Below are 22,670 nucleotides of genomic sequence, written 5' to 3'. Positions count from 1 at the left end.
GTGGTTATTCAAAGACATATATATTGATGTAAGGGTTTTGTTCACTTTCATTTCAAATTAAATGTATTTTTTTTTCTCCGATGAGGTGAGGTTACCAAAACACTCCATCCATTTGCTCCTGGTCCGGCCCCTGTCAAATTTTATGCAAAAAAAAAAAAATTGTGCATCTAAATGAATTCATGTTTGGAGAAACATCTGGATGCAGCAAATGTCAGTATTTGTTTTCTTGAGAAATAATTTGCCCCATTTACTTTTCGCTTTCAGTTACATTGTGTCTGTGGCTGAGATGATCCTATAATTCATGAATTTTAATGTCAAAGGAAGGAAACATGCCGGAAATGAGCATTTATATTTATTGCTGACTAAGGTTGTTTGGCCTTGAGCAAAGAGTCCATTCTCCAGCGTACATACTGGTTTCCCTCTGTGCATTGAGAGGGTTTGAACTGGTTGGTGGACGTCATTGCAGCTCATCCTGAAGACCCACCCTGCGGGCAGATGGTACAGATTTGATTCGTGCAGAGAGTGATTTCAATAGAAGGCTCACTCAGGCTACGGGGACTGTAAAACGTGCCCCTGAGACTTTGACGCAAGCTGCTGACATCATTGCCCCTTTGGACTGAGCTGTCTGCTAACCGCTCACGACCATGACGGCGAAGGAGGTGGATTCGGTCCCTCCTATGACGCTCAGTGTGTGATGAAAGGGAGATTGAAAAGAAAAAGGGGCGTAATAACATAGGGAGAAACGTTCATTTTTAAACATACAGCAGTCACCGACCCTGTCAACAACTATTATATTGTCACTCCAGGAAGAAAATTATTTCCGCAGCGCCTTTTTCATATTAGTATAATTAAGGTTTCAGATTTTAATTACACAGAAGAAAGTATATCACGCTGAGAGAATGATATTTGACTCATAGCAGGGGGTGCATGGATACTGTGAGGAAGTCAGAGGGATGCTTCATCCTGGAGAGAGAGAGAGAGAGAAAACTGCATTTAAGATGACATCACTGACGTCATGGTGTTGCTACAGCTGGAGGATTTTAAAATTCGGAGGCAAAGTTTAGGACAAAAATACGTCATGTAATAGGTCAAAGACAGCACTAAAAAAATCCTCCTGTGTCTGCTGCCCTTTTGAACTATAAAGGGCAAGAACACAGTTTGACAGGTGACTTCTGTTTCTGCACAAAAGGGGTACAATAGAATGTCACTGATCCTCTCAAATTTACCTGTGTCACTTTTAAATCCCTGGAATGTGAAAATAAATATGTATGAAAATCAATGTGTAAATTTGACACGACACACAGAAAAGAATGTGAATGATTAAAAGGAATTGCAGAGTATATAAAATGGCCTTCAAAATAGAGGCTTCTTAGTCTGATATCTTGCTTATGCCAGAACATCCCTACATGCTTGAGTTGAAAGTGAGGTTCTCTCAAGCGATGACCCCAATGCAAGGACACGGGCCACGTGGAGTTTTTTCCTCACCTCCTCACTCTTCCGCAATTTTCTTTGTCACATGTGCGCACTCACAGCCAACAACAAAGCGCACTAAAGCAGCCAGGCAAACGCAAAGCCCCTTTCCACACGCTGGTTGTCAAGAGTGACTGTTTCCCCCTCTTGCACTTTCAACGTTCTCTTCTTGGTGTGTAGCCTTTCATGGCCGTCAACGAAGCACTCTAAAGATGTCAGCTATCGGAAGGAAAGATACATTTTCGGAATGGGCGAGCAAGCTACATGCATGACAAAAATGGTGCTCAACTTTTTGCCGTAGCCCAAGGGTATCACCGGGCAGCTATTCCAGTTTAGACGTTTTTTTATTCAAAGAATGATTCCAACCTTCAACCCTCTTATCTTTGACACATGATTTTTACATCTTAGAAAAGGTATATATCATTGTGTTACAGTTTAGTAATTAGTCATACTAGATTATTCTGACAGTTTATTATTCCACCCTATGTGACTCGATTTATCTGCAGAGACGATAATGTATCTCGTTAAGTGAATATGGATGGTACGTGGCAGGGAGGATAAATAGAAATGGAAACAACCAGGTTCTTTGTTCAACAGGTTAATGTTTAAAGCTGGGTGGTCCAAGTTAGCCCAGTTAGCCCGAAGAACAAAGGCGGTGTCTGACGCTTATTCTCTGAACAGACATTGCAACAAAACTACTAGAACCATTTCCATTCTGTTTTCTGAACACTTACACAAATTTGAGAATGAAAGCATTTGTACGAAAGATCAGTACAAAGTGGTCAGTAGTCCAAACATGTGGCTGGAAATTAGGAAACTGTTTTGTAGACTAAGTTCCATTCTTGGAACAGGAGGTGATGAAAAATCAAAAAGGTAGGCAGACGAAGGAAGCTGTTTTTGTTTTTCAGTAGCGATAGCTAGCTAGCTAGCTAGCTATATAGATAGACAGACAGACAGACAGACAGACAGACAGATAGATAGATAGATAGATTGATAGATACCTTTTACAAGAACGCTAATATGTTTCCCAAAAGATTACTGAAAGTTTCATGTTGGCCGCAGTTTGGCTTGAACGGATCATTTCCATGATTTGCTATTGGAAATATGGTTTCGAAAGAGAAGCAAATTTAAGGTTGAGCAGCAGTCCAGGAACGAATTGTGCAGGACTGCACTTTGAATCAGACCTTTGAATATTTTATGTTTTGGGGGGAGGGGGGTGCATGGGGAACAAAGAAAACTGAGAACAATCTCTGGATTTATTGTTCCAGAACTTTTCAAATCACTGACTTATGAAAGAGGAGAACAGTACGTGCTGCACCCACCGTCCGCGTGTATGCCTGTGTGGGTGTGTGTGCTTATTTTCACATTCTCTTGGAGTGATTGCACAAGTGCTTTAGTGTAGAAGATCCATCAAGCACAAATGAACACCTTGTCAACGCATCAGCTTGTGTTGTGCTGATTTATTACAGGTGATCATGAATATTTGCAAACTGCTAAAACAATGAAACCCTTTCTATCGTTGTACTTTTTATATCTTACTAGTGTTGTGTTTACCTCTCCAGATGAGTGTACGACTCATCCCACAACACATGGAGATCAACCTCTTTGACCCACAGTGTCTCGCTTTCCTTTTTTGGCCTTGGCATATAGAAGATGATCCCAAAGGGCTCCTCCCCTTTTTTCTGCTTCAGTCCAGCGCTCACATGGCTGGAGCAGGCGGCCACACAGATGTCCCAAGAGTCATCTCGGGCTTTCGGACACCCTCCTTTACCCAGATTAGACATCGTAATCCTCTTTTAGCTGTTCTTTCCTCTGGCAGACGCCTATCTGGCCTCTCCGTTGTTGCCAAATCAAAGGCACGTTGCTCTGCCACCTTCCTCTCCGAAGAAATGTGAAATGTGATGTCAGGAAGGTAATTAAGCAATAAATAAGGAAAGAAGTACGGCATTTGCGGGTACATAAAGATACTTTGGACGGTGATACAAAAACCACAAGGAATTCTCACACAACGCAGTGTTTTTCCTGCTTGCAGCCTGTAGTTTTTGTTCTCTTGTCTCTGCCGCTTAGAGCTTCATCCGGCTTTAAAGCGGCCGGCTGACAGACCATATGGACGATGAGAGACAAGATCAGGAGCAGAAGCTTCAACACCTGGAAGGATAAAACTTTCGTTCAATCTGGACTTTTGTTGCAAAAACTTTCAGGGCTAACTCGTATTTGTCATTAGAACAAGTAAGAATACCAGTGTTGTCAACAGTAATGCATCAGATAGTCCCACTTCTGACACCGCAATTTATTGCGTCCGGGCATTTTGGGTCTGCAAGGTCAAAAGCTGTCTGGCATGGTAACCGACGCATATTCGACACAAGTCTCATTCCAACAGTTGGCTAGCCTCACATCTGTGGATCTCACTTTTGTCACCATGAACATTTGAAGTTGACTTCCCCAAACATGGACTTGAACCTTGGGTCTTCTAGGTCAGCTCACTTGTACAATGACCACGAAGTAACCTCAGCAATGTTTTGAACCCTCAGCCTATTGGGTTACGCCGTCACACTATCTCCCCCTGATTTGTAACCCAGTCAGTTGGGTTGAAAAAGGTCAAAGGCTCACTGGCATGGTTGCCACATTCTATACACACCTGAAGTGCAGCCCACGCTCCAGTATCGCCCACACAAGTGTACCATTTTATTCATTGAGTTCTACCAACCGGGAAACCTCAAACCTGGTGAGCCTGTGTCTGACACCACAGCCGAACCTGATTTGAACCTGGGTCAAATAAGGAAAAAGACAGAAGGCTGTTAGCTGGATTACATACACAGCAGTAGTTAAGAGTCAAATTAGACATTTTCATCTTGCGGTATGCATGTCAATATTTGCATATTTCGCTAAAACACTTTGCAGGCGTAAACTGTCCCAAACAGGCTTATATATATATATATATATATATATATATATATATATATATATATATACATATTACTACTGTTCTCTAATGTGGGCTACAGACGTTTTTGACCTTTCTGACTTTGTGGAGCTTCCGTGGCTTGATTTGATTTAGATGTGAGCCAATCTTTTTTTTTTTTTTTTTCCACTGTGCAATATATTAAATCCATTTCAATATGAGCAGCTCAATTTTGTAAATCCCCTGTTGGTTTAGATTGTGTGCGCGCACATGCATGCGTGTGTGAGTGTGCGGGTTGTGCGAGTTGTTCAAGCCAGCAGGACTCTGGCCCTGTTCACTGCAAAGACAAAGTTGCCTACTTTGTACTCTTGACCTGTAAGTTTGATTTTGATAAATGCATATTTTAGTACAATATGATTCCTGATACAATTTCCATTGTAATGTGAAACAAGCTAGAACGAGTTTCGAGCTCTATTCTTTCAATGCCACACAATACACACGGAAATAAGATTGACCTTCCTTTTCAGACATTTTACAGGTACGCGTTTCCGCTTCCATCCTCATATTTCATATAATTTACTATTATCTCAAGGGTACCCGACCAGCCTTCTACTGCATCCCCAACTCTTACCCCCCTACTCCCCCCACATCCACCCTCCAAGCCAGGATAATAGACTGATCCATGTTATGACGCACATGGCTTTGGTCTCCAGAGGGACTTTTGCTCACACACGCATTCACAAAGGCTCTGTCTTGCCTTGTATGCAGACATGGGTTGCAGGCAGGTATTTACATCACAAGATAAGTAACTGACGCCACAGGATTATTGTATCAGCATGCTTTGTGCTGATAGTACACCACACTGCATTCTTTTGCTGAAAAAGTTGTCTTTATTGCGCTGATAGAAAGTGATCATAGAAGCAGATAAGTGTCATATGTCAGCAGTAGTGAACAGATCGAGTTACCTTTTTTTTTTTTTTTTTTGCAAAGTGATTGTGTGCCGTGAAAGCGAATGGGTGGTAAAGACATTCAGAGTCAATAAGTCCGGGAAACCTTGCTGCCAAAAATTTAAAGCTGGTTTACCTAAAAATGGCAATATCACTTGTTTTGTCAATATAATGAGCCCCAAAGAGCTATAAAAAATTGCGCTTTTACAAAAATGATAACACTTTTGATTGATTTTGCTAATTTTACAAATTTACGTGGTTGTGTAGATTTGCAACGGTTACTTTTTTCAAATACCTCCTGAGTCATGAATGTCCACTTTGTTGGAATACAAAAAATTAAGAAGAAAAATAAATTCCAGACTGACATGACATATTATGAAAGTCTCAATTTACCATCGTAAAACACCTTTATTTACTGCACAGGATTTATTTTAACATTCTTTATATAAGTACTGTTAATTGTAAAAATATAACATGCACGTTAGCTTCATGGAAGACTCCAAATTGGCATTTTTGGTGTGAATGTGAGTGTGAATGGTTGTTTGTCTTTATGTGCCCTGCGAATGACTAGCAACCAGTGGTGTACCGCATTTCTACCCCTGAAGTTTGCCGGAATGGACTCCAGCTCACCATGCTGTCAACCTCTGAAGACAAAGTGTTACAGAAAATGAATGGTCGGATCTTATTACAGATTATTTGTGCAAGTATGCCTCATGTTGGGATGAGCTTCTGTTGAAGCACGTTGTGTTGATTTGTCTTTTCCCTTAAAGCGATTGTGTCGCTTTTCATAATTAAACAAAACCATCTTGCAAAGTTTTGTCAATATCAAGTTACACTGACATTATGGCGTGAACAAAACAGAATGTTAAGTCTCTATCTCTAAATATTTGAAGTACACAAAGCACATGGAAGCACGCTCAGGGCCCTCAACGTGATGATTTTGTTGTGACGCACAAACTCACGAGGGCACGTGGAGCCTGCTAGTGCCAGAGAGCGGACATGGCGGTTGCACGAATTAGGGGTGAAGAATAGTTCTTGTGTCTTTGTGACACATTGAGAGCAGACCATTGGCCACATCGAGATGCTTTTCACACGGTGTTTTCACTGCAATGAGATCATTGACTATTGGGCCAAACTTACTGACTGTCGTGTTGGAACTGTGAGTAATCGATGTAGGGAAAATTCAACTGCAAGCGTTTATGAAAGCTTTTATGTGCTCTGGGGTGATGAACGCTATCTTTGTGTTTTAATGGTGCTAATGGATTACTTGCGTCAGCCCACAATAATCTGCTGCAGGTGTTATGTTGGAATGAGATGCGACAACCGCACATGAATCGGATAACTCACATGAGCGTCCTGCAGCATCTCTGATATCATGACTTTTTCAAAACAGTCTGATGGAAGAAAAACACATAAAGAGATACTCTACGATATAAAATTAACTTTTAAATTGTTTGTATGTATGTAATATATAATTTTTTTTCGCTTGGTGAAGATCCATCCCTTTCAAGGGAGAGTCTGGATGCTGCACAAATGTTTCTAAAACAGGGGTAGGGAACTCTGGTTCAAACGATGAGCGCATCAACAAGCGTTGCAGAAGCTTGAAACGATCCTGATTATTTGAATCAGGTGTGTTAAGAGGAGGGATAGGTCTAAAACAGGCAGGATTTGACTCTCCATGAACCAGAGTTCCCTCCACCCGGTCTAAAACATTCTGAGTTTAATTTTGGTAAAGCCGTATAAATTCTTTCAAAGATGAGTGCGGGCCGGGAAATCTGACAGATGGGGAGGTCTCCGCCACTCTGGGAGTGAGCAGAGCCGTCTTTACAATTTTTGGCCAATCAAAGTGGCTCCTCTCGTTCCCTTTAAATATGACCGATAGTGTCATACGCGGGTTCCCAAACATCTGCACCATGAAGTGACCTCTTGAAGATCATTCATGTACCCCATAATAATTTCAAAAATATTATAAATTATAAATTATTATTATTCATTCAATGATCTGTGCATGAGTAGGCGTGAGGTTAGATTGAATTTCTACGTTCAAATTGTCACTCTACCAGGCGCATCTCCAACCACGCGCCCTCTGCTGTGCCGGCATGCCCAGCTCGGTGGATTTTGATAAGTGGGATTTAATTGCTCGATGAAATTGGGGGGTGGAGGGAATTGCGGTTGGCGATGTGTAGGAATATACACATTTTGACATTAGACATCTTGTACATTTTGTTGCTCATCTATTCTAGGGAAAGTCCTTTTCTGATCCCAGTGCATAAATCAAGGTCTGTGAAGTCATGCTTGGATGAGTTTGATGTGGAAGAACTAGACTGGAAAACCGCTTTGGGATGAACTGCATTGGAGATTGTAAGATAAACATCAGTGACCTCACAAAGGCTCGTCTAGATGAATGGACGAGAATAACACCAGAACTCCTTGCATTTTCACTACCTGTAGGTGTCCAATCCCGTATTACTTGGCGTATTCATAAACACGTGGCTTTGAGCTGATTCAAAGTCACACGGCATTGGCCATGTTACATACACCAGAAAAACGGAAATGGCTAAAAATGATAGTTTTGGTTGTTTTCAAATCTTGGTCTCTGTGAATGTCTCTTCCACTTCCTGTTCTGACCAATCAGCTCATGCCGTCAGGCCGAGTGTTTTAGTTCATTTCCTTGTATTGTTGCGCGTTAACGAGTTCCTTCAAGTAATACTGTCTGTAGTCCATTTTCTTTATCAAGGCTACTTAGTTTATATTTATATTGTCCCTAAGGCATCGTTTGGATTTAATCGCTATTGACATCACTTGCTAAATGCGTCATCATTTAACATAGTGTATTCAACATTTGCATGAGTTGTAGAGATGATGAATAATATGTCTTATCTAAGTGCTGCGTATATCTCTGTCTTGGCTTCTCAGTAAATTGTGGTGAGTAAAAGTTGGTAGCATCCATAAAAGATGAAGATGGGTATGCACACCGCAAAGCCAGCTATACTCAGTCTGCAGGAAGAAATCGTTCTCTGGTCGTTGAGGCACACACAGTAACTGTTTTGTTTGGAAATGCAGCAGTTCTTCTTTTTAAAATAAATGGGAAGTTAAGTCAAAACTGTTCTTTGCAATAAAATGTTCCATGCAGCCCCTCGAGTCCAGACACGACATTCTGATTAATATTACTTTTGTGGAATAAGAGTTAAACAATCAAATCAACCCATTTTTGTACATCTCAAGGGGCGGCCATTTTGCCTCTTGCTGTCGGCTGAAAAGGACATCACGGTGCAGGGCTCATCTTGCGAATCTCACTTGGCAAACTCAGAAAACACCTTTGGGACCATCCTAATCCAGTGTTTAACTTAATTTGACAATATATGACAGTTGGGTGTGTTGCTACTTTAAACTAAATCAAATTACTTGTATTTAGTGTGCTTGACACTTTAAAGGAGGTTTTATTTCTAATGGGAACACTCCTTTTCATAGCAGAGGCTACTTTATGTGGTTCATTCCGTCAAAAGTGTGGCGATTTGCCATCGCCTGGAAATCCATCTTGTTTTGCCAACATTCATCTCGTGATCTTGACCTTGATGGCTCCCCTACGGGACATTTGGATTTAAGTACGTCTGCAGACGTTATTATACAAAACCAGCAGATTAACAGAGCTCCACTTTCCACAATGCTCGCCTTTGTGCTAGTTTCGTTGTCAACGGGTACACGTGAGTGCCAGTAAATAATAATGGCAGCAACACCGCTGGCAAAAAGCATGACTCACACTACATCCTGCCATACAAAGTCGTACTGCTTGGAGAAAGGTTTGACAGCACTCCAAAAGGCTTTTGATTGACGACACAATTGACTCGTGGCGTGTGATTCCATGCTTTCAATCGATATCGATGAAAACTAACCATTCATCCTTTTCTGCACGTCTTTGTAGCAAGAATGTGAACCGTTGGTGTCAGTCAGCACTTTGCGGCATTCCATCCATAGTGATGATGCACACAATATCTGCGGATGAAAAGATAGGACGGATGTCTCATGATGACACGAGTGTGAAACTGCAATGACAGCAGGTTGCACGCACGGCACTGGAATGAGGAAACCTGTCCGCACTCAAATGTTGGCACGCAATTGTCCCATTTGATTGCTTTATTCTGCATTCTTGATACGGCATCTATGCTGGTATGTTAAATATTTCAGCAATTCATAACTATGTCATAATAACGTCATGAAGCCATTTTCTTCATCTTATTCTGGGTCAGGTCGTGAATAGGCAGCGGCTTTCTGGGAATTCTAAACTTCCTTCTCCCCAAACAACAGAAAAATGTCATTCAATGTATGATGACGAAAATAAAACGTGCAAAATTGCATGTGAAATTATTTTAATGAGAGAGGGGTGAGATGGAACTTCGGGGGAAGGTGCAGCAGCTCGAGAAAAATAAAGAATTGAAAGATATTATAATTATAATGATTCCTGAAACTCGCTAAATGATTTAACAGAACAGCAGGAGTTTCCAACCACTTTGAAAGTGATAGCTACTTCTTGGTTGCTAATTAATTCTAAGGACTAATACACGCTTAGTAAAAAGCAAATTCACCGTAATATGATTAAATATTCGTATTAATAATTGATGACAACACTAGGTCTACAGCCACGTCAGAAATCTGTCTAGTCCCCTTCAGCTTCGCTCCCAGCAATTAATTAATTTGTTAATTAATCTTTTGTCTTTATTTATTCATTTAAGTTCAAAATCATTTAAAAAAAAAAAAAGTTCACAGGTAGGTTGCCATTCTATTCTAATACAATACCTGTTTCCGTGTTTGTGCTGCAGCTGTACCCCATGAGTGTTTGTGAGGGCAGGGGGGGTCTTTCACATACTTGCGCATTAGGGGCGCGTTTTGGAAATAAGTTCCAAGCGTGCACTGGTTCACGCCAACCGTTCGGAATCTTAAACTCACATTTGTCATTTGGTTATTCAGTGTGCAATACAAACGGAGGTAATGTGCGTATGTATATTAATGAGGTAACTCTTCTGACGTGACAATCTTCCAATTTGTTAAAAGTTCCATTCTAATATTTTCAGAGTATGGTTATCATATGTGACATGCTTTTTGTTCAATAAGTGACCGGACTACACTCTACACTCTACAAGGCAAATCTGGACAGGCAACCTTACGAAGTGACTAACGACCATCATCCAAAATCTTACGAATTTGGCTTTAACTCATTTACTACCATTGACGGCTAAAGACCTCAAAGATCTTTTTTTTTACTCGGCTGGTGGTGAATGAAAATAATAATGACATGTCTTCACTTTCGCACAGAAATTTTGGTTTTACGGATGTAGAGTTGTGATAGAAGTTGCATTGAAAGCTGCAGGCTGATGCCCCCCTTTCTCCAAGGAAGAACATGAAACCTGATGATGACAGGAGTGATATCTGTATGGGAATTGCCGTCATCCCGCATTTTTATAGCACGTGCTATTGTACAATAGACCGGTAAACAAGTACAAAATGAACACGCTCGTGTTCAGCACGCGTGACGTCACAGGGGGTAAGTGACAATGTCCAAAATGTCCAATATGGCCGCCTGGGAATACCAGGTGCTGTAAGCATTCGCACCGCAAAAAAAAATAATAATAATAAAAATGTCCAATATGGCTGTATATAGAGTATGTCATTGTTTTGATACTTAATCCTTTTTTTTCTGGAAATTAGATGTCATTGATGTTTCCCCCTTTATTCCTTATACACAATCGAATGTTGGAAAATGAATTTCAACCGGGTCTGTTCCTTAAAACAGTTTAGTAACAACAACTATAATTTTTACTTTTAATGTATAGAACAGTACGATATGTATTATAAATATGATAAAAGCGAAAGTGAACTGCTGATCGTCACCACACGCACTCTCGCTCTCTCTGTTTTTCTCTGTCTCTCTCACTCCCGCTTTCTCTTTCTTATCCACCCGCTCTCTCCCGCTCAAACATCACGTGGTGACACAGCTCCACTACTGACGTCACCGCGCTCATCTCCCAGCAACCCCTCTATCAGCGCCGACGTCACCGGGAGCCCAAACCGCGTTGTTGCCCGGCAACCCGCGCCTTGCGCTCGTGCCCGGCCTCGCCGTGCACTCGACTTGGATCTCTGACGCGAGTGTGACGTTAATGAGGTGGGTATCAATTTGTCATGGCGGACGGGGGGTGGAGGAAGAGGAGGCGGCCGCGCACCGAGAGGAGGAGTTCCCCCCCTTGAGCGAGTACCGACTGAGCCACTCAGCCACATTCCGGCGGAAAGCACCAGCGCATAGCGGCAGAACAGAGCCGCAACGACTCACATAACACGGGCGAGGAGGCGAAGTTGCTCCCGCTTGGTTTTTCCAACGTCGCTGCTCAGCTGTGATGTCATTTTGTTGTTCTTTTGTGAAGAACTCTCGGAGGAGATTTATGTACACTTTTTAAGGTAAGGCTAATATGTGACTTTGAATTCTGACTACTTCTCATTTATCGCTTGCCTTTTACTCACGATAGGTTTCATGTGATGGAGTCTTGCTAGCAGCGCTCAAGGCTAATGCATTTCCAATCACTTTAAACACAATATAATGACAGCAGCTGTTCTGTTTTGCGCCACCTTTAATTTAGCTGAATTAGCGCATCTGTTAATACATAATATATGATTTGACACAGTCCGTTTATTATAACACAACCAGGAAATACAAATAAGACACTTAGTTTATTGAAATTATGTGTATAATTGGGCAGATATGCGCGGCTCATTGGCTTCATCATAGATAGTATTGCAAAAAGCCCAGAAATGCTCATATTTTGCCATTAATTTAGTTTTGCCCCGCGAGCATTTTTTTCTTAATAAAACTAAATGGATAAAAGAACATATCTGTGTCTGCTTCAACTACTACTAGATGAAAAAAATAATAGTAGCTTTTTGCAAAGGAATGTGCAGCATTTAATTAAAAAACCTAGTGTATGTATACGTATTGATTTTGTTTGTGTGTGTGTGCGTGTGTGTGAATGTGTTTGGTTGAATATCCCCACTGCGGAATCTATGCTTCTTGTGTTTTCTTGCCCTACGTTGTGAGACTACTCTATCCAGTTATACATTATCTATACAACTTGTCTGTCTTGTCTTTAATCAGTTGTGTTAATTCATTCAGTGAGTGAACAAGGCATGACATGAGACCGTTGACTGACATCCAAGTAACACTGAACTATCATATCTTAGCTCGCTAGCCTCATCCAGTCCCCTGCCTGCATTGGTGCACCATGGTGATCATGTCAGACAACAACCGGGGGCCCCAGCCCAGCCCAGGTTCCCAGGGAAGGCCCCTGCAGGTGGGCTTCTACGAGATCATCCGCACATTGGGCAAAGGCAATTTTGCTGTGGTGAAACTGGCAAAGCATAAAGTCACAAAAACCCAGGTTGGCAGAATTTTCTTCTTTGGCACGCCTTTGCTCATGTTAATTTTTTTATTGTTTTTTTTGGGGGGGTTTTGGCAACTCCTCATTAACTGAATAATTTGCTCAGGTGGCCATAAAGATTATTGACAAGACCCGATTGAACCCGTCCAATTTGGAGAAAATCTACAGGGAAGTGCAGATTATGAAGCTGCTCAACCACCCTCACATCATCAAACTCTATCAGGTGTGTTTTACAGTATTTATTTTCCACCTTAAGAGAAAGTGCAGGAAGTGACTTCATGTTCACCGGCCAAGTTGGAGCAACATACTCGTGGAACAATTCATGCCTCAAATGCTTTTTTATGTTGTCATATAATGCTCGTACGAATGGGTCAAATTTGTTGACGGCGCTTAGCATTAAGTCCAATTAGCGTGCTCTGCAACCGCGTGCAATGTGTCTGTGCGTCACGTGAAGGCCTTCCCTCGCTAATTAAATTGACGAATTAAAGTAGAGAGAATCCTCTCAGCGGCTTTGCGTGACACGCGCCGGGCAAAAGCAATGCACCAGCATGTAAACAAACTTTCTTTGTTTACCTTTCTGCCTTTTGTCCCAATCTGCTGTGTTTTTTTGCTACTTAATTTGGAGGATTATTAATTAAGGTTCCAGTTATAAGCGGCTCAACCATACATGTGTTGTTAGTCAGACTGTATTTAGTTGTTTATGTTATTTTGCAGTGTTTTATCGGCCTTCTTCTCATGCGAAACTCACGACTATAGCAATGTGCCATCCGCAATCCATTAGATCAGTGGTTCTCAATATTTGTTCAGTGATGTACCCCCATATTATAATTTTATCCCCAAAACATTCATGTTTCTTGAAATACTTATAGAACTTTGTTCTCCAAATATTACTCATGCATTTGACATTGTTTTGACTTTTTTTTTCCAAGTGAATTTGTGATGAAAAGTCATTACAAGGATTTTTTTTGCAAGGATATGTTGCATCTCAAAAATTATATATTTAATCTATTCAATTTAATTGTACACATTTTTATTGTAATGTTTGTATTGCAAAATGAATGCCTTTGGTGTCTTTTGATGCTGTTTACAACATTCCATGGACCGTGATTGATAAAAATGCATATTTTGCGGTTCAGCTATGTTAAAGGGATTTCTTTCATATTGCGTGACAGTAATCCTGGTAATTTTGTCATAATCCTGCTAACAGACAGACGTGCTCCTTGTCGGACGTAATTCCAACAATTACATAACCCTCATTGGTTTCACACGTAATTCACTCTGTCTCGGGGGGGGGGAATCTTGTTTCCTGGCTTAATTCACAATGTGGACGATGAGTCAGCATTCCTCATCGTGTCCATTCAGTACATAGCGTTATTTCCTTGCCGAGGCGTGCTTCACCGTCAACTCGTTCTCCCTTTGACCTTGCCCATCGTGCCCGAGGGCCCTTGACGTGCCCCAGTGCTGTGACGTCAGCTATGCCTCCACAAGTGCTGCCCTGTCTCACTGATAAAGACACAACTCCAACGCTGTTTGACATTTGTTGTGCAACTTTCAACCTCAGCTGATGTGACCTTTCCATGAGAGCTTTCTAGATAAATAATACCTTTCTATTAGACGCTGGAAAGATCCGGAAGGGCGTCTTTCCAGCCTGTCTTGTCAGCTGGCTGGTGAACACATTGCTGGGCCATGTGAGCTTCTCTCTGAAACCACATAAATGTTTCGTAGAAGTCAAACCACGCAGCTGTCGTCTTTAGTTCTCTATAAAGAATGCCTGATGGATTGTTTCATTTAAAATTTTCCCACTTCATTCCATTCCTGGTGGGTTTCATTCAATATTTTGGTCTCTCTCTTTGCAGGTCATGGAGACAAAAGACATGCTGTACATCGTGACAGAATATGCAAAGAACGGGGAGATGTTTGGTGAGTTCTTGAATGTTTTTTCTCTAAATGTTGATAGTGAGAAGTTGCCTCAGTAGAAATCTGGGAATTTCCATAACATGGAATTTTTTCTGAAGAAAATATCTTCACCCTACCTCCAGATCACCTGACCTCAAATGGCCGGATGAGCGAAATGGAAGCGCGGAAGAAATTTTGGCAGATTCTTACGGCAGTCGACTACTGCCATAGGCACCACATCGTCCACCGTGACCTCAAAACCGAGAACTTGCTGCTGGATGCCAACATGAACATCAAACTGGCTGGTATGTTCGCTAAGACTTCTCGTTTCATTTCAAATTACTTCATGCTCAGCATCCCGTGAAGAGAACGTCGAATGACTGCAATGTCTCGACACTAATTAAATGTGATAACACTACGTACACTGACTACATTTACGTCAGCACTTAAAAGAACATGTAGTTCTAGTCACAGCGTAGTGATATAATGTAGTCCACAAACAAGCTGAACCCTCGTTCAGTGCCCTGGGGACAAAAGAGGGCATTGTTCTCTAAGCTGTTCCCACAATGTTGGAAACATACGTTTGACGAGATTTCATGATAAGTTTGAAGAATTAAGCCTCACACAGAAATAAGTCACCAATATATATATGTATAAGCAAATGAGACTTGGAATGCAGAGGAATTAAATCCAGTTGATTAATATATTTGAATTTTTATTTTAAATTCATATACTCCATTTGAACAGATACAAACCTTCGAGATATGTTCAATACTACGCCCTGTTGCTTTTATCAGAATAAAAAGAGATGCAATTACAATTAAGTAATCCATCCTTTGGTGTGCGTTTGTAGACTTTGGATTCGGTAACTTCTACAACGCAGGGGAGCCCCTGTCAACATGGTGTGGCAGCCCCCCGTATGCGGCCCCTGAAGTCTTTGAGGGCAAAGATTATGAAGGACCTCAACTTGACATTTGGGTAAGTTGTTATTTTTAAAATCAAATAAATGCAGATCCATTTTGTCCTAATAGTGGTTAATGTGTATTCCTTCTTCGCAGAGCCTCGGTGTGGTGCTCTACGTGCTGGTGTGTGGCTCCCTCCCCTTCGACGGTCCCAGCCTTCCTGCACTCAAGCAAAGAGTCACTGAGGGACGCTTCAGAATCCCCTTCTTCATGTCCCAAGGTAGCTTTTAATAACCACCACAGTGAAATGACTGCTTATCAGTTCTTTTCCCTTTGTTTAAAAAAAACCCCTCATTTTTCCTAAACTATCCTCCAGACTGTGAAAACCTCATCCGCAAGATGCTGGTGGTGGACCCGGCAAAGAGGATCAACGTGGCCCAGATTAAGCAGCACCGCTGGATGCTGGCGGACCCCACGGCAGCCCACCAGACCCTAAGCCACTCCCTGACAGATTATAACTCCAACCTCGGGGACTATAGTGAACCTGTGCTGGGCATCATGAACACCCTGGGGATCGACCGCCAGAGGACCATCGAAGTGAGCAATTTAAAACTACCTGGGGCAGCATTAGATTTAAATCATTGCACATTATAGAACAAAATGTCTTTACAACTGAAGACTAGACTCATAAAATAAACAAGTAGGAGAAGAATGAAGAATAATTAAATGCTTTTTCATCACTCATACTCTCACCACATCGAAGTGTTTGGAAGAAGCTAACTTTACTGTTTCCTCTTAAGTCTTTGCAGAGCAGCAGTTACAATCACTTCTCGGCCATCTACTACCTGCTTTTGGAGAGGGTCAAAGAGCATCGCAACCAACAGCTGAGCCGTCAGTGTGGAAGCTGGAACCAAAGGCAGAGGAGCATCTCTGACACCACCGGAGCGGAGGTGAGTTCTCCGCCTGCTCTGTCAAGAAACAACCAGATGTCATCCAAGTCGCTTATGAAGATTCTCCGATTTGCAGCAAGTCATCATGAAAGCAGACAACTTCAGAACGGCGGCATTCCCCATTCCAACCAAAAATGTTCCTCCGATCTACTCGGAGATGGAGTGTGATCAAGGTGGATTGTTCCAGGTAATAGAGTAAAAAGAGGGCACCAAACATGATCATCATCAACTTGAACGCATTTCTAAACTGATCTTATACCCTGCAGCGCGTGGTCTTCCCCGTGGAGGCCAGCTTTAACAGGCTGCTGTGGAACCGCTCCATTTCGCCCAACAGCCTGCTGGAGACGAGCATCAGCGAGGAGGTGCGGCCACGTGACCTGGAGGAGGAGGAGGCGGCGCAAAGTGTGGGTCCGCTGATGCCCCCGACCACCACCTCACGCCGGCACACTCTGGCCGAGGTGTCCGCACGGTTTCACCAGTGCAACCCTCCCTGTAAGTAGGCCACTTCGTTATGCCTTTTCTGCCTGCTCACTCGAGGGAAAATAATAATCATTTAATCTTATTATTATTATTAAATCTAAATGAATAATTCAAATTGATATATACAAAAAAAAATTCAATATGTTTTTTCTAAGCAGTGAGACTCAAAACATTCTACAATAAATTCAAAATATCAGATAATAAGGCTCAAAATCAAACTTGTGGACAAAAAGGCAATAATGGCTTGGCATTGCCGAAACTTCATAACCAATATCAATAGACAGTCAAGAGTGCTCGAATGTCATCCCCTTTGCAGCCATGAGGGTCCATATTTCTGGGGACTGGTATTTTTAACCAAGCCTTCAGCTCCAGTTTTTTTGTCTTTGGCAGTTTGACTCAGCCACTGCATTCAGTCTTAATGATTGATTCGGGCAGTAAAAAATTGCATTAAATTTGTCTTGAAAAGTCAGAAAATGATTATACTCGACTGTCAAAACAGGACTTAGGGTAGAAAAAGCCCAGTCTAAGAATACATGCAGTTGAGTTCACTGTTTTAAATAGCAACTAGCCATCCAAGTCTCCAGCATTTATTTCTTTGCCACGTTGCCTCACAAACAATTTTGTCATTCTTCCTAACAAATTCTCCTTTTTTTTTCACAGGTATTGTTGTCAGTCCCTCCGATGGCGCCTCGTCTGACAGCTGCCTCAAGTCATCCTCCAGTCCCACCGCCACTGTGCAGGCTCCCATGGGTGGCGACGTGTCAACACCTCCTGCCTGCAGTGCTAAAGAGGGGGGCCTCCTGCCTGCTGGCACCCCCCTGGCCCTCTCCTCCCACCTCCTGCCCCAGATCCAGGGGAGCCTTCCTGCAGCCAGCTTCCAGGAGGGTCGCAGGGCCTCTGACACCTCCCTGACACAAGGTACAATAACAGAACATTCAAATGGGGTCACCCCCCCCCCCTTTCTTTGAACCTGATTTTTTTATGCTATCTCATGCCTGAACCTTGTCGGATCACAAGATGGTATTGTGTAACACATTCTCATGCCTCTCTGCAGGCCTTAAAGCTTTCCGGCAGCAGCTGAGGAAAAACACTCGCACCAAAGGGCTCCTGGGATTGAACAAGATCAAGGGTCTGACGAGGCCGGTGGCGTCGCCCCCGTCCTCCAACCGGGGCAGCCGCGGCTCCCTGGGCCCCGCCCTCTCTGAGCACCGCAGCATGCTGGAGGAGGTGCTGCACCAGCAACGGTGAGACATGGAAAAAAAGTTCTTGCAGTCAGATTTAGAATGACATTTTCCAGACCGGCTTGCAATCTGTAAAAAATAAAAATCCCAATAGGGAAAGTCCACTATAAACACAATTAAACTTATTAAAACATTTTAAAAACTACATTTATATGTATTTAAACAAATATTAGTTTGAAAGTTTACTGTAAAAACCCATAACAAAAGGTCACTTTAAAAAGAAGGCAATTAACAAAAAACAGTGTCATGGAAAATGGAATTAAACTCTTGCCATCAACCTTCAAGAATGGTACAGGCCATGTTTTAAGTAATATTTTAACTCTCTCAGCTGTCCTACAAGTACAAAAATAGTAATAACTTAGTTTTGCAGCAAGAGAAATAACTGTATGGAGAAGTTATAAACTATAGCTACTGTTCACAAATGCTTGAATATTTATAAATGAAACTACATTTCATTTATAATTTCTTCACTTCTTTTTTTTTTTTTTTTTCGTTAACAAAAATGTTTTTTCAATTTTAGTTTCCACGGCAATATTCAATGGCATCCGATCAAAGACTCAAACTGACTTTCTTTTTTCTCTTCTTTATTTCCATTAGGATGCTCCAAATCCAGCACCAGCCACACCAAGCTCAGGTCCAGAATGCTCCGCCAGGACCCAGCCAGAATCCGTTGCTCTTTCTGTCCCAGCAGCAGTCGCCCTCTCCTCCACCTACTTCGGTATTCACCTCGTCTCCTTTATTCGAGGTACCATCCCTCCTTCAGAACAAACCTCAGCACCACATGCAGCCTCCCCAGCAACTGGGCCGTCCTCACGGTCTCTGGCAGCACGGCCTGGAGACCACTTCCACCTCTTTGTCTCCCGTGGCCTCCGCTGCTTACCTCCTGGAGGCTCGTCTGCACATCAGCCCGCACGCCCACCACCACCACCACCACCACACCGGCCTGCCGCAACAGTCGGGCACCGCACACTTCGCCAGCAGACCTGCCACCTGGGCCGTGGGCTCGCTGTCCGGAGTTGAGCCTGACATGCAGGAGCTGGTTCTGACGGGTCAGACCCCACTGAGCAGCTGTGTCATGGTCAAGTAGAAAGACTTGACGCAAAAAAAAAAAACAATGAAGCAAGCTAAGTGTGTGAGCTTTTGCTACCATATAAGCTAAAAGAGCAATAACCAAATTCTGCACAAGATGACATGAGAAGCAATAACAGACTATTTCCATGCCGTGGAAGACACGAAAACAGGAAGATACCATCAGACACATGACTGGAGCGAGGACCAAAACATTTCACTTCCTTATGATACGCTTCCCACTTAGTTCCCCTTTTTTCTTTTTCTTCAGAGACACTCTTTAACACACAATGATGTTCAATGAAACTGTGATTTTTTTTTTTCATGTTTATGCTGTGCAAATGCTGCTTTCTTCTATTTTTTCTTTTCTTTTTTTGTACCTCAAAAGTCAGTGACACACTCATCAGCCTACAGTGAAGGAAAATGGTCTTTTTTGGGTGAGACAAGCACAACTATCAGTACCTTACATCCAGTAAGCCAGTCCCCTTGGCCTCAGCAATACACCATGTGGACGTACGGACTTTTAGTTCGCCTCTGAAACTTAAAATAACATTGTGGGAGCAATTTTGGGGAAGGCCCCTTTTTCTGTTCACCCGGTGCACAAAGCAAGATCCATTGGTATGGAAGAACCCAATCAAACCTCGGTCACACTCCAGCTACATATTTTCTTTCATTTTTCACTTAGGGAACGTTAGCAATACTAATACGCCACTGAGGCGAAATGGAGGAAGACCAACATAGGAGGCTATTCTGCTCAATGCTCCACTGTAATGGAAACAGGAGTTGAGAACATTCAGACATCTTGTCAAGGAAATTTTAGGCCATCCCGAAACTGCGGGCATAGTGCAATAGCTTCATGGGAAGATGGTTGCAAATGCACAGGTACGAGTTATGTAACCGAGTAAGTCGGGAGTGTACTTTTTTTTTTTTTTGCTACCAAAGAGCCAGCTAGAATCCGTCCAAGACACACTACTGAGTTGTCCACATGTAGCTTGTTGCTCAGCCAAACTGAAGAAAGTTCGGGCGGCCACCAAATCCTAATTGAGCTTGCTGTAATAGCTTCTGCTGGTACGTTCACAACCGAGCAATATACTGTATTCTGTACCCAGCAACAATGTGTAGAAGCAAGTGAATCATACTTTAAAAAACAAACAAAAAAAAACTAACATTCTTTTCATGATTACGTTTTTATTTCCACTTCCATGTTGGAAAAAAAACATCGTAGTGTTGATGCCGCGGGTTGTTTTGCACTCACTACCAACACGTGTGCCTTTTTATATGAACAAATGTGCAATGTTTGAGCTCCTTTTTGACCTTGCTGTGTAAGCAAAAGCAAGATTGCACATATTTCCTATTGCTGAAATGGGTTCAAGTTGTATTTGTGCAAAAAGAATGGTCCCTAGCGACTGAAACACTAAACTCTTGATGCAACATGACCCTTTTTGATAACAATTTTGGTATTTAAGTATTTCATGCTCATTTGTTTTCCTGATTTGTTACTTGACCGGCCGTGTGTGAGCTTGTATGAGAATGAGGAAAGACGCGTTTATTTATGTGATATTTATTTGAATAAAGTTCACTTCCTAAATGGCCCGTGGTTGGAATTTATTTCTCATTGGCAGAGTCATGCAATGGCTGTGTGGTTCATTGATTACTCTCAACACACAGCCTCAATACTTTTTTTATTCGACTTGAATAAAGTTTTTTTTTTTATAGCGGGTCGATATCACTATAAAGTGTCTTTGTTTTCCTCTTTACTATCAAGTAATCATGATGCTAACGGAATAATGAAACATTTTTTTTTATAATTTCCTTCATGTTTTGTGTGCAGTTGTCAAGGCGAACTACCAATCAATATTAAAACAAGAAATTTAAAATATTTGTCAATTAGTACAAATCTTGGTGACTGAATTGTGTTGCCATGAAATGCTAACATTTAATTTTGTTGTCTTTTCCATATGTGCCTTTTTTCATTTCATGTCATGTCTCATTAGCTTATTGTTTCCATCTGTTCTCGTCAGTCCGGGTGATTGTGTCTCGATCATCTCCCTCAGCCACTCGTGTCTTGTCCAGGTGTTCCTCGTTGTCAGCTATTTGGTTCTGCGATTTCTGTCTGATTGCTTGTGTGGGTCGTCTCTTTTCCCGTCAGCAGTCCTGCCCCCAAGTCAAGTCTTGTCCTAAAATTCATCTTGTCTTCTTTATGTTCGGAGGTTCTTTTTTTTTACCTCTCCTAGTTTCGACGTGCAACTGCTGTCTTCTTCGGGAGCTTTAAAAAAAAAAGTCCTCTGATGATCCAATCACACCCAGGTGGCATCACTTACGGGTATAGAGTCACAAAATTCATCGTGTCGTCTCTATACCCGGAAGTGATGCCACCTGGATGTGATTGGCTCATCAGAGGACTTTTTTTTAAAGCTCCCGAAGAAGACGGCAATTGCACGTCGAAGCTGTGGAGGTAAAAAAAAAACAACAACATTCGTTTGTCTGAAGAAATGAAAAATATCAAGTCTTGTCCTAGTTTTTAGTTGTTACTTTGAGTCTTGTTTTTGGTTCCTTTTTGTTCTTTTGAATAAATACTTCGGATCCCATTTGTTCGTTTCACTTGCCTACTTGCTTCCCTGCGCTTGGGTCCTCAACTTTGCAAAAACTGACACATTGAGTTTACGTGTATCGGTGTATTCTCTCCTGTTGTGAAATGGATGTGAATGGCAGTTTATGTATTTATTAGCTCCATGCGTCCAGAGTGGGAGCCCACAGCTTCATTTTCATTTCAGAGAAATTATAATACTGCCTGGTAACCCAAGTTGCAACTCAGACAGCGCGTGTTGACAAATGCATTCCACCGCCGTTGCCCGTCGTGATCTCATCCGTCGCCCTATTTATATAACTTCTTGGGAATGCATGAAGATGCGGGAATGTCGAGAAGTCATCAGGGGCCGCAGCGTGAGTAATTTACATAACCAGTGAGGTATCATTGATCGCAGTGCAAAATCACCTATCTGGACGTAACATCAAATAGCAAAATACTGTACGTTTTACAGTGTTGCTGTTTTGAGTTCGGTCATGTGATATTCGCAAGCTGAGCCGTGATTGGTCGTGAGCTGAGCCCTGTGCAACTGTGATGTCATTTTCAGTCGACAACAAGTTGCAAAAATGGCTGTACCTTGAGCTGGATAAAAATGGGTGGATTTTGCTGATTAATTCATATTCCACAATCAGAATACCATGTTTAGAAAACAAATTATTGTCAGGAACAATTTTGAGTTGACGCCTCGTTTAAAGAAGGTAACTCATTACGCAATGTTGCAAAAGATGTTAGTTGCTCACAGTTAGCTGTGCCTAAACTCTGGACCAAGCACAAATAACATGGGAAGATTGTTAAAGGCAAGCATA

At 42.0% G+C, this 22,670-nt stretch overlaps 1 protein-coding gene across 1 annotated transcript; it reads left to right on the top strand.

The window, feature by feature from the left end:
• Positions 1 to 11,374: 11,374 nt before the first annotated feature.
• On the top strand, positions 11,375 to 20,079 carry sik1 (salt-inducible kinase 1). The gene is made up of 14 exons (XM_088315153.1): positions 11,375 to 11,766; positions 12,544 to 12,740; positions 12,847 to 12,963; positions 14,597 to 14,660; positions 14,780 to 14,941; positions 15,490 to 15,614; positions 15,695 to 15,818; positions 15,915 to 16,135; positions 16,339 to 16,488; positions 16,565 to 16,675; positions 16,755 to 16,980; positions 17,629 to 17,886; positions 18,023 to 18,212; positions 18,807 to 20,079. Exons 2-14 carry the CDS (start codon positions 12,585 to 12,587, stop codon positions 19,294 to 19,296), a joined length of 2,394 nt encoding a protein of 797 aa, XP_088171279.1. The 5' UTR covers positions 11,375 to 11,766; positions 12,544 to 12,584; the 3' UTR covers positions 19,297 to 20,079.
• Positions 20,080 to 22,670: the final 2,591 nt, after the last annotated feature.

Source organism: Idiotropiscis lumnitzeri, chromosome 14 (genome assembly GCF_059441095.1).
Source record: "Idiotropiscis lumnitzeri isolate Australia: NSW breed Sydney's pygmy pipehorse chromosome 14, RoL_Ilum_1.0, whole genome shotgun sequence".
NCBI classification, from domain to species: Eukaryota; Metazoa; Chordata; class Actinopteri; order Syngnathiformes; family Syngnathidae; genus Idiotropiscis; species Idiotropiscis lumnitzeri.
This window is presented reverse-complemented; position numbering and strand designations above follow the sequence as displayed.